Source organism: Seriola lalandi, unplaced genomic scaffold (assembly GCF_002814215.2).
Source record: "Seriola lalandi dorsalis isolate HSWRI2012SDOR001 ecotype SW California unplaced genomic scaffold, Sedor1 jcf7180002049913, whole genome shotgun sequence".
Taxonomy (NCBI): domain Eukaryota; kingdom Metazoa; phylum Chordata; class Actinopteri; order Carangiformes; family Carangidae; genus Seriola; species Seriola lalandi.
In genome coordinates this window covers 28,389-40,552 of record NW_019520466.1, presented here as the reverse complement: position 1 = coordinate 40,552, position 12,164 = coordinate 28,389, and the positions used below count along the sequence as shown (strand labels likewise).

The following is a 12,164-nucleotide window of genomic DNA, read 5'->3' as shown; positions in this document are numbered from 1 at the left end:
GGTGGGTGGGTGGGGTGTACTGGATGAGAAAAGCGAACACAAGATGGAGAAAAGAGGAGACACGACGAGGGTTGGTGGGATTCGCTGGTGTGGAGGGGTGGGGGATGAGGGAAACAAAAAAATAAATAAATAAAAAATACTGTGAATCAAAATTACATTGCTAAAGGGCCAGACCACATTATAGGAAAATGGGGCTGCGGTTAACCATCTATGCATTGTCTGCCACCGTTTACTGCAGGAATATGAAAAAGGAATATGACGTGCAAGACAAATTCCTTGTGACGTCAAAGCAAAGATAAAGTCCAGACGTTCTGTACAGACTCCAGGCACCTCTACTCGACCAATTTCCTGCTCCAGTCTTTCATATGCATTGTTTGATGAAGACTATTAATTACTCTGCTCACTCTCCTTCTACTGGTGCGGCTGGATTTTTACATTGTCCACTTTATGTCTCTTTTATTTTTGCACTGACACCCATTTTTTTACGCCTCTATCTTTTCTAACATTGATTTTGTCTGACAGAGTTTGTTTATGTGAAATTAACTTGCAGTACTTTGTGGCTTTTTTTTTTTTTTTTTTTTTTAACCCAGTCGCTCTTTAGAGGTAAAGAACCATGTCCCTGCCCGTCTACCCATTGCTGGAGCTCTTGAGTTCCTCGAGGCAAAGAAAAAAAACTTCCAAGGGGGGAAATCGACCAGATTCTTAATAGCATAACACAACACAGAGATAAGCATCTGTTGTGCAAAGAAGGTCACAAGTTCAAGGATAATCAGAGAATTCATTAAAAAAAAAAAATTTAAAAAAGCATGCCTGCATTCCCTCCAGAATTTCATAATTTCCCTAATAAAGAATGTTCTGCTTTTGCACAAGCGAAAGTTTTGGTGCTAAAAGACTCAGCAGTTCCTGTTTACAGGCGCCATTTGCTCGTGTTTACATATGTTGTCAAGATGGATTAATGCAATCAATCAATGTTGAACAGAGAGCGCACTCTGACTCTGTGTTTTAAAAAAAAAAAAAGGCTCATTTTGGATTTCTGCTCTGTGTCAGTCACCACATGCCACAATTACCATGTGCATTTGAACGGTAAGAAAAAGTAGCACTCAGAGCAGCAGGTGTGACACATTTGCGTCGTCGCAATTCTTCAGCTCCTCCTGCGCTATGTGGTGACACTGGTGACCTATACTTTGACGTTTCCTTCGCACTCTGACAAAGTTACAGACCGGCATCTTAAAGGGCAAAGAGAGCTGCAGGGACGTGACGCAGAAAGGCCCCTGAATTGAGAAGAACACATTTGTTTGCAGCATTGGCTCTTCTTCTTATTATTATTATTTTTCTTCTTCTTCCTCTCCGTGATGTTGCAGTGTTGGCACCTCTCCCAGCTCTGCTCTGTGGAGTGAGCGCTGATGGTTCACAGCCTGAGCAGAGCTGTAAGGGAACACATTTGGACCCACTTACAAGCATCAAACATATGAATTCCTGCCTTATTTCTCAGGACTCTCGATAAAACGAAAACAGACACTTTATACAAATGACCAAATTGGACAATACCAGTTTGTTTTGGCTTTGATGATCTTTTTTGTTTGGAGTTCAGGACCCGAGCTGCCATTAAAAGCAGAGAAAGTGAATGCGAATAAATAAATAAAGATGATGGCGGTGCAGAAACATTGCATTAATCGGGTGTCAGTGTGTGTAATGGTGGTGAGGACAGCCGCGCAGTTTACATGTGTATATATTTGATTTTGATTGTTTCCAGATTGAATTTAATCCTCTTTAGTTTTGACACATTTCAGGAAATGAAGTTTCTGCAAAGTCAAGTTTTAGGATGTTGGTGTGCAAAGTTCATTTTCCCATCCATTAAAGGGTCAGTTCACCCAAATCACTGAAATACAAAACATATTTTGACCTTCCTTTGAGCAGATTTCAGGGACCACATTTTAGGACAGTGAGGTCTACGTTTGAGGAAACATGTTGCTGTTGAGTGTTTTTAATGTAATTTTACAATGATTTGAAGACCGCAAATTGTGGTGGGAGCACAAACTTCAGATGTCTCACAATGTCCACAACATACTGTATAACTGATGGTACTCGTAAAATGATTAATGAGGCAGCTTTTTAAAACTGGTTTATAAAAAATCCTGTTTTTCCTCATGGCAGTTGGAAAATGAGGAGGGATCATTTTACTTATTTCTAAAGTAAATCAACCTTTGTTGACTTAAGCTGCTGTTATATTACAGTTTCATCATAATCTGTCTATTGCCAACATTTAGGTGGAAAATTAAGTTCTTTAAACTGAAAATTAATTGATTGATCATTTGCCAAACTAGAGTCGCATTGTGAATATGTAACTAAAATATTATCTGAGTTGTAATCACTCTATTAATAATTATCAGTCACTTATAACTAATCTCTAATATAATTAGGATAAGTCATTAATAAAAAACAACTTTTGGGTTGTTGGATTTTGAGAAATCCCTTTGGCTGGTGTCTGTTCAGTCTTTCTGTTTGGTATAGTCTGTCACTTTCAAATAAGCCATCAAGTCTGCAGTCATGAATAATAAAAAGTCATTAATAACAGATCCGTGCAATATTCAATCAAGTCTGTAGTTGTAAATGTTAATAAGTTTTTAATTAGTGGAATGTGGTCCCGATTCCTCACAGGGCTTTTTCACAGGGTTAGCTGGAGGGATGTTGTTTCTATTACTGGCTTATAATTGATATTTAAAGCGGTAATAAATGATGCATTACCATTTATCAACCATGAATTGGAGCTTATGAAACCTGTATAAAGGGTGCTTTATTTGAAATATTTTTTTTGAACTGAGTTTGATCAGTTCAGTGCACATGCAGAAAGAAAGCTCTACTCACTGTCCAGACACTGGGCGCAGACGGTCTGGGTAGCACCACATTTCTTCACCACTCCCTCTCCAGGTGGACACTCCAAGCAGCATTCTCCACCGTTGGTGTACTGGCCGGAGTCACAGGTCAGCAGCACCGCCCGCTCCGTCTTAGACGCCAACACTAACGCCACCTGGCACACGGGGGACAGCAGTACAGTAGCTACATTAGAGCAGCACACTCACAGAGAGCTCACACAAACTTATACAAACACACACAGCACAGAGCCACTGTGACTTCAACATGCACAGCGAAACAAATTGATGAAAATTACTGCCAGGTGTCTGACCTGTTCCTTAATCCAACCGCTATCAGAATTCATCATAAATCATGTTGTCCCCACCTATATTAGACACACTTTGAACAAGGCAATCTGCCATAATAGCTCCCCTGAAGGCACATCAGCTCTAATAGTAAACCCTACAACATCCAGACGAGGCAGTAACCATTAAATCATGTGTGCAAAACATTACACACATGCCTGTCCTAATTACTTTCTAAAGGTGAGAGTAGCTGTGAACGTCAACCTCTGCTTCCGATCACCACGGGCACATCCACACACAAGCTTGTACCTACATGTACTCATGCACAGAGCAAACCTTCACTCACAGCTGAGGCAATAAAGTTGGGTATGCATCAGATCATAAGACCCGCTGTCCTAATTTGTATATGCTAATGTCACTCTAAATACCTGCAGCACGCAGCCACAGCACTGTAAACACACGCATTTGCTGTATTTCTCTTTCATCCTGACACATAGTATTACCATGTATAATATATAATCCTGTCTAATCTGTCTAATCTACTCCAGTTATCACCCTGTCTCTGTCTCTCTCCTTCCTCTCTTCTTGCATTTTGTCACTACGCTCTCTGATATAAATGCCAGGCAGCTTCACTGGCAAAGGAACTGAGGCTTGTTTCACTGGTGTGTGTGTGTGTGTGTGTGTGTATACAACAGTGTTAAAGAAAAGGAATTCATATCCAGACGTTTTTGAACAAAGAAAATCATTACACTGAATCACTTTCATGTCCTGTGGCTTATATTATGTAACGGGCAAAAGCTCATTTCTACTTAATTCACATTTGCTGAGACATCAATTCAGTCTTTTCTGTTATTCTCTCTCTCTTTCTCTCTCACTCTCTCTCATCCATCCCTCCCCTCTCTTCCATCCCTGCTTTCATTCAGAAACAGATGTACTGAGCAGTCATCAGCTCTCTCTCTCTCTCTCATTCTCCCTACTCTTGCTCAATATTTCCCCCACTCTGTCGTTCCACTTTTTGCTCTCGGGGTGCATTTCTCTTCTGACTTTACAACCTGTTATCTCAACATTTTTGCGGTTTTTCTTGAGTGTATTTTGAGGGTGACAGTCACATTTTTTTTTTTGCCTGCAAAAATGACTTTTGGATGCAGCCCAGAACCTCAAAAGAGTCCCCTCTGGTATGTACAGAGGGGAGATTCATGTCCCTGACTGCTGCGCCAGCCCCCTTTCCTGTGACCCCTCCCTGGAGTATCACTCAGCTCAAGCACAGATTAATGGCAAATTCAGCGGGAAATTTGTTCACCAGCAGCAGGAACACAAAAAAAAAAAAAACGTACGGTGACCCAGCTGTGATATGCTTGGTTTGTACTCTACTCAATTTCATGGTCAATCTGAGAGTTTATTTCTAAATTTAATTCCACCAAAGTGCACCCGACCGTCGCCACCCTTAAAACCAGCTGTCATAACAGAGTGTCCCCTCACATACAGGGGCTGTTCACATGATGACTGAGCTGCACAGCCCAATTAGACCAGCTGCTGTGAACATACCAGAGGGCTGGGAGGATGTGCCCCTGCAGCTCTGCGCTTTATCACCGCCCTCCTCCATAATCAACTTGTTCACATTATCAGAGGAGCCTCCATGGTTTTATGTCAAAACCAGCGAGTTTTACAGTTTACAGCTCATGTTGGATAAGAATTAAATGAATCCATTTACTTTTCCATAAGCTGCAGCATCTTTATCTCTTCATATTTTAAGACCTAATTATCCCCAAAATTAAACCAGAAAATAGAAATAAATTACTTCTACTCATTAATACTATTAAAGTCTGGGCCTTTCAGCTTTTGGATGTCTGGCTGCAGCCCAATGTGAAGCAGAAATCTCAATTTTCAATAAAGCAATCCTCGCAGCACGGTCTAACTTTTACTCCCTGGATGAGGTGACAGTGAGTGTGTGTGTGCATGTGTGTGTGCATGTGTGTGTGCGGAGCTAGAGGGAATATAATATAACCTGGGCATAATATCACATGTAAATCAGTAGGTGTTTAGCAACATGCAGCACCTGCATGTTTTATCAGGGGACGGAACAGCACGTTGGTCAGTGAATATGGCATTACACCACAGCAACAATACACCACACATTTAACCACCTATAATATATATCAAAGCCATCACGCAGAAGATTATAGATACCATAAAGAACTCTGGGGGGCAAGAAAAACTCACCACAAAGTCCCTGCAGGATTATTAAAGGAATATTATAGCAATAAACGGTCACAATCTAAAAACCCCAATAGGAAGATTATAGGAACTATATAGAAACACTCCAGTGAGAGGAAATCTTTCAAAATAAAATAACAAAGTGCATAAGATGAGTTATAAACTCATCACTCACTCAACAGTCCTATTAGAGAATTTTAGCAGTATTAAAGGAATATTGCAGCAAATATTAGAGTACAGGCTACTCACCAAGGCGCACAAAATCACCAGCGATAAGGTAGTAGTCATCCTGCGTCGCCTGCTGGAGTCACATGAAACAGATCTTGAGCAGAGAGAGCAGCGCTATGTGGAGGAGGAGGAGAGCCTCTCAGCAGGGGTGCTCATTTTAATCCCAGCTGCACAGATTTTTTTATCAATGAGTCCGCACCATCACGCGTCTGTCCGGGACCCTCCGCACACTGGAGTCAGATGCGACTCTCGGTGCAACCCCCCTGCAACACCACCACCACACTACCTCACCAACACACAAACGGAGGGAAGAAGAAGAGCAGGAGGAGGAGGAGGAGGAGACCGTCCTGTCCGGAGTGCTGCTCAGCTGCAAGTGCACTGCGGAGGAGGCGAGAGACGAGAGGAGAGGAGGGGGGAGGAGAGGAGAGGAGAGGGGGCACGTCCGTTTATTACCCCTGATACTCCTGCAGTAAGACTATACAACCTGCCCCCCCCGCCCCCCCTCTAACTCTCGCTCCTGCTTTAATCTCACGTGAGGTCTTGATCGCAAAAGCGGCATAAAAATGATTTATCTTTATCATAAGGGACACACATAAATGTCTGACTCATCCAGCAATATTAACCCCCCCCCACCCCCCTTCTCTATCTTTATTGTCTTCTATGTGGCCAAAAGTAATTGAACTCCCCTGTAGACTTCTCTCATTCTGTACAATAATGTTTTGTGGAAATAATTTGAGAAAGACTTTCTAGACCCCTCTTTTAGCATACTCCATCCAACACCTGATCGCTCAACATCAGTGGCCAACTTCACTGATGCTCCTGTGGCTCTTGAGTGGGAACAAACCGCTGCAGCCAGGTTCCAAAATCTGGTAGAAACAAAAAAAAAACTGAAATCAGAACCATGGAGGATGTTACTGCAGCAGATTAATGCTAATGCTTTCAGAATGACATGTTCAACAACCACATATGGTTGTAATATTAGTGTCCACATACTTTTGACCATGTAGTCTCTTCGTCACACTGTGCCAAAGGTTGTAGTTTGTGGCATTGCTGTGTTGGATCGCATTAAGCTGAAGTGGGTTTCTAATTTCTTTGCTCCTCCATGTTATTTAAATGAGGGAGTCACAGTATTAGAAACACCTTTCCATCTACTGCACCCCAAAACAAGACCTCCACACAGCGTCACAGCCTCCAAACATGCTCTAAGAACTGGGTCAACACACAGACAACTTAAAAAATCTCATGGACTGAGGAGATAACAGGTGTTTCTGTTTTTCTGGCCACTCATCATACCGTGTGTCTCGTTCTATTGAGCTACCTACTTTTTTACTCTCCATGTCTGTTGTTTTTACTTGACTAAAACGTCATTAATTACAACATCCAAATGTAAATAGGGTAACCTGAGTCAGTTTACAGCTTAAGGCACTAGAAGGTCTATGGTCATCTTTTACCACAAGAGGGCGACTCAGCTGAGCTCAGATCAGCTGCTCTCACTCAGACTGGTGTGATGATCTTGAGCTTAACAATGAAGAATGAGGTTCTTTCCTCAAGGGAAGTCGCTTCGCTGACAGATGTGCCGCGTGAAAAGGCTTAATTTTCACTGATCTCAGGTTTCACAGGTTATTGTGTTAAACCGCAGCATGGATAAGCACTGGATGTCCTTAAAGCACGGGGATTTAGATTTCATTTCAATATAATCATTTTTTATAACAAAACATTCATTTTTTTCATTTTAGTGTGATGATTGAATCGTGTAGTCTACAGTACACCTGCTGAAAGTGATGAGGATTGTTGAGGTTTGAATCACATGTATCCATTAAACACTGCTTGGGTCAAGATAATAATAAATTTGGTGAGACCACTTCGAAACAGCTAATGCACGTTTAAGCACCGCGGTCCTGTTTGATGCTCATTGAGGTACTTAGACTTTACACTTAAGGAAAAACCAGTGTTGATGGATATTGATCCAAGACAACTGTGGCGATTAAGCAGTTGGTGTCACCGAAAAATCGGACCGCTTTATCTGCTTCAAATCTTTCCTCATTTCTTCTTCTATGATCCTTTTGACCCTGCCACTTCCACCTTCTCCACAGGGGACGCAGAGGCCGATGCTCCTGAAGTAGCAGCAGCAGCAGCAGCAGAAGCCACAGGGTGATTTAGTTTCACTGTTGAGATCCAAATGCTCTCCAGTATTGATCTTAGGACACATCAATTTCCCCACTTCCTACATCCTCCTTTGAGATCACCCCTGCAGCACCTCTGACTAACCCCCATTCTGATGACTCTGACAGCACTCTTCTCCATCAGCACAGCCTTCTTCGATATTGTGTTCACATGCTAAGTCCTCTGAATCCAGTATTTACTGTCTATAATCACTAGAGTCTGAGTAAAGCCACTGAATCACCCCAGGAGTGCGGGTAGTCATGGCGGGCTTTAAAGCTCCAATTTATCTATCGAAAAATGATAATGATTATTATTAACACTCTCCTTCATGTTGTTCTGATTGTCAGACTCTAGCAACAGTGAAACAGAGATGTACTACAACTCTCAGATGAAACGGCCAGAAATAGAAACATGTCCTCTGAATGTGAGCTGTATATTAGTAGTGTTATTGATATAATGATATGTGCTGACAGGGCCCCTGGTAGGATACTTGTGTTTTTTTTTCTGTACGTATCACATTTCCAGTCATATGATTAGTCAGCGAAAGGAAATGTCATGTCAGTCTGCAAGGTCACTGATAAAAAACAATCTTGAATTGATGATGAAGAGGACTTGCCACTCGGCGGAGGTTTTTATGGTGAGCAAGACAAGGCGGGAAAACATGCCTTAACATAACATTTATTTATCTATAGCCTACTAACAGTAACAACCAAACACCCTCTCACCAGCGACACACTTGAGTGCAACTTTCATTTCTTTGTTTGTGCAACTTAAAATCTTTCTGCAGTCAGTGAGTAAGATACTCGGATCTCCTCCTCTTCATCACACCGGTCTCCAGACAAACTCGGACTTCAAGAAAAGCAGGAATTCGTCACCCAGGGTTTTCTATCCTGAGATTTAGAGTTTACTTTCTTATCAGAGATCCTATTGATTGGGAAGATGGCAAGTGAAAATTCAGTAGCCAGTTTAATATGGAGAAATTTTACAGCAGATGTTTTTTAAAAATATAAACTCAGGGGTGTCGAGTAGCTCAGTTGGTTGAGCAGTTGGCCCCGGTTCGAGTCCCACATCGGACAAGCCCTTTGCTGCATGTCATTCCCCCTCTCTCTGCTTCCCCATTTCCGTCTCTCTCTACTGCACTGTCAATAAAAGGCATAAAAGGCCCAAAAAAAACAAATAATTAAAACTCAAACTGTTGTTAGCTGTATTATTAAACGTCACCTTCTGTGGTTGTGCTTGAACAAACAAAATTTTAAGTTAGAATAAATGTTTCTCAGTGTTGCATTGTGAAGAACAGCCCCAAATGTCTGTGTCAGCCTCGCAATGAAAAGTCATTTTATTTAGTATAATTACTATTGTTTGTTTTCATAGAGATGCCAGAACCCACCTTACGTCAGTACCATACCTTACCAGACCCCACAACCAGCAAGAAATGGTAAATCCTGTGCATGACTACACCCCATACCTACATGTATATGGGTCCATATTAGTATTAAAATGATTTTGAGCTTGTAAAGTGATTTTCACAAATAAGTTTGTAGTTGTAAATCAACATTTGAAAACCTGTAAAAATAAATCTGCCTGTTTTTTTCACCTGAATCTGATTGGACAATGACAGTCCAATCACAAGGTAGAGTCCAATCAGAGGGCAGCTGGTTATGTTGCCTTTATCTGCAGATCCCGAAAAGGTGTAGTAGATTTTCAACCCCACGCCATCATCCGTCGTATCAGCTGAACAATTTTTGACCACAATTCATGGACTGTTTCTGTGATTTAGTTTCAAACAGCTTCAAATTAAAGTTGAAAGTCATTGCCATTGTGTCATTTTGGTTGCAATATGTTCTGGAGCGCGGAGCCGAAACAATGAAACAGTGAAAACTCAGAGGACTGTACTCTATGTGATTTGTGATTTTGGACTATATAAAAAAAATAAACTTGACTGGCTTGCTCTGGTCTGGTTGAACTCTGACGTGGTAGGTTTTTTGGCCATGCAGGTAGAGAATAAAAGCGGTCCATATAATCAATCACCCCTGGCTATCGTTCACATCCTGATTGCAGGAGTAAGACAAATAATCTCTAGGTTAACACTGCTTCTTTTCTTTCTTTCTTTTTAATGTGGCTTGAGATCCGGAGGAAACCGGTAAGTATTCAAACTGTGGGAATGTATTTCTTCTCTTCAAGGCATATCTTATAAAATACAGATGTTGCAGTACTGTTTAGACACAGATAAGTCTGGTCAAGACAAGAGGCCTCTCCTGCTGCAGTTTAAAGACAGTGTGTGACTCTGGTGTGATGTTACATAAATGCAGTGATTTCCTCTTTTTGTGCAGTGGAGGTGACAGGCTGGGGCTGATATAAGAGTTGGAGAGCCACTGTATGAAGTTATGTCCCAGCATGCTTTTGGGGGAGGCGTATTGAGTTGAGAGGGTGGACACCACATGTTCTGAATAGACTGCCAAGTATGGGATAGGACATCACCTGTGACTGGTTACACATCTAAAAACAAGAATTATAGTTCCCATTCAACACAGAGGAGGAGATGCTTTCACCCTTCACAAATCGTTTGCAAATATAAACCACAAAAACTACATGCTGAAAGCTGGAGCCGAGCCAAAGCTGGAGGGGAACGTACACTTTACTCCTGGCAGGCTGTCTTTATGTTGTCATATTCATGGTTGGGTTTTTTTTTCCCTTGGTTAACGTTAACTCTGAAAGATTGCCTACGTCTTGAATGTTAAGCTCAAATATCAGATGTTCAAAGAGAAAAATAAGAATGGATTTTTAAGCAGATGATCCCATAGAGATATTTAACTGACCTTGTTACAGCATTATTACAGGACCCAGAGAGCTTTTTTTTTTCTTTTTACAAAAATATGCCCCTATATCACATATATTCATGTAAAACAGATACTATAAATGCCAGCTGTGCATCCTGAACTAAAAACTCCCAGTCTCTTTTTGACCCAAGACTGTCTCAAGCTGTAAACAATGTGGTTTTTTTTAACATCGCGATGGTGGTTTCTCCTTCCTGTGGTTTCCCTGCAATGAACATTTCCTGCTAATATATTTAGAAAAATGAAGTCTGCCAGCTTTTGCACAATTTTTCAGGCTGTGTAAATGGCTTTTTTTTTTACCATCTCTTTTCACTCTGAGCAGCACTAAGTGAATTAGTTAAGCAAAAATTAACTCCTCTGCTAATTACAGTAGGTGAGTAATTAATGACTTCCACTCCGTTTGCATCCACCGAACAGGATGAATCTTAATGTCTCCTTCTGTTCCTTCCATAAGGAGGGTGTGTTCCCGTGTTTGTAAGAGAAACTGTCCCCCTGGGTAATATGCTTCAGTGACTCATGTTTACTATGCGTTTTTACAAAGCCAGATTTTTTTTGTCCGAGTTCAAGAGCAATTTATTGGAAACACAGCTCCGCAAAAAAATCAAAGCAGAGAGTCAAAATCTGCAGACTTTTCATCATGCAGTCACTCGCTCATCTGTTGTGCTTGGATGTTCAAAGCAATGTTTTCAGTCGTGTATACTTCCAACGTGCGCTCCATAGTGAAGGAGCAGGAGAGATGACCTGCAGCCAAAAGCTCAAACGGGAAACTAAGTTGGAGGCAGACATCAGAAAGCTGAAGTAGAATTAACAGCATAACTGCTTACAATACATTACGCACATTCCTGAGGAGTTTCTATGGAGCAAATAAAGAATAAATGAGGAACTTAATTAATAAAACTAGAAATTAAAAAAAGCCACTGTACCATTGCATAGCGATTAGAATGTACCATTCCATATTAATGTAAATGTGCTTTTTAATCTCTTTAATCTCTCTTTTAACAATGTTAGTGGCGTGACTCTAGGAATAGCTGTTAGCCTGTTAGTCAGTCAGACTGTGATATCTCAACAACTATTGGATAAACTGCCATGAAATTTGGTTCAGACATTCATGGTCTCCAGAGGATAAATCCTACCGACTTTGATGAACCTGTGACTTTTCTTCTATAAGTTCACATTTGTGGTTTTGAGTAAAATGTCTTGACAACTGTTGGATGGATTGCCCTGAAATTTGGTAGACACATTCACGTTCCCTTCAGGATGAACTGTAAAAACCTTGGTGATTCCCTTTTCCTGACTTTTCATCCTGTTCTTTCAGATCTTGACGCTCCCACCTGCCCTGCAGTGACCCTCAGCCCTTCCCGCCATTAACTGATTCGCCACATCCACCTGCTCACCTGTTCCCCATTCCCTCATTACCTCAGTCAGTATTTATATCGGTGCAGTGTCACTCACCCCCTTCCATGTTGTCTACTGTGCCATTTCTGTCATAGAGTCTCAGCCTTTTTCTCCTGATTGGCTGCCTGTTTTTTTTTTGGCCTTTGGTCCTTTTTATCTGTTCTGCTGTGAT

The 12,164-nt window shown here is 41.3% G+C and overlaps 1 protein-coding gene and 1 long non-coding RNA gene across 2 annotated transcripts in view; one reads left to right on the top strand and one right to left on the bottom strand.

Annotated features, from left to right (window-relative positions):
- ngfra (nerve growth factor receptor a (TNFR superfamily, member 16)) overlaps positions 1-5,956 on the bottom strand; it is a 32,228-nt gene extending 26,272 nt beyond the window's left edge. Inside the window, exons 1-2 of the mRNA XM_023398800.2 lie at positions 5,622-5,956; positions 2,866-3,028 (exon numbers count right to left, since the gene is read on the bottom strand). Of these exons, the coding sequence (XP_023254568.1) occupies positions 2,866-3,028; positions 5,622-5,660 (202 nt within the window). The 5' untranslated portion in view covers positions 5,661-5,956. The remainder of the gene's footprint in view (positions 1-2,865; positions 3,029-5,621) is intronic.
- LOC147819742 (uncharacterized) overlaps positions 1-12,109 on the top strand; it is a 16,171-nt gene extending 4,062 nt beyond the window's left edge. Inside the window, exons 2-3 of the long non-coding RNA XR_015436666.1 lie at positions 9,135-9,198; positions 11,913-12,109. This is a non-coding gene — a long non-coding RNA (uncharacterized LOC147819742). The remainder of the gene's footprint in view (positions 1-9,134; positions 9,199-11,912) is intronic.
- Positions 12,110-12,164: the final 55 nt, after the last annotated feature.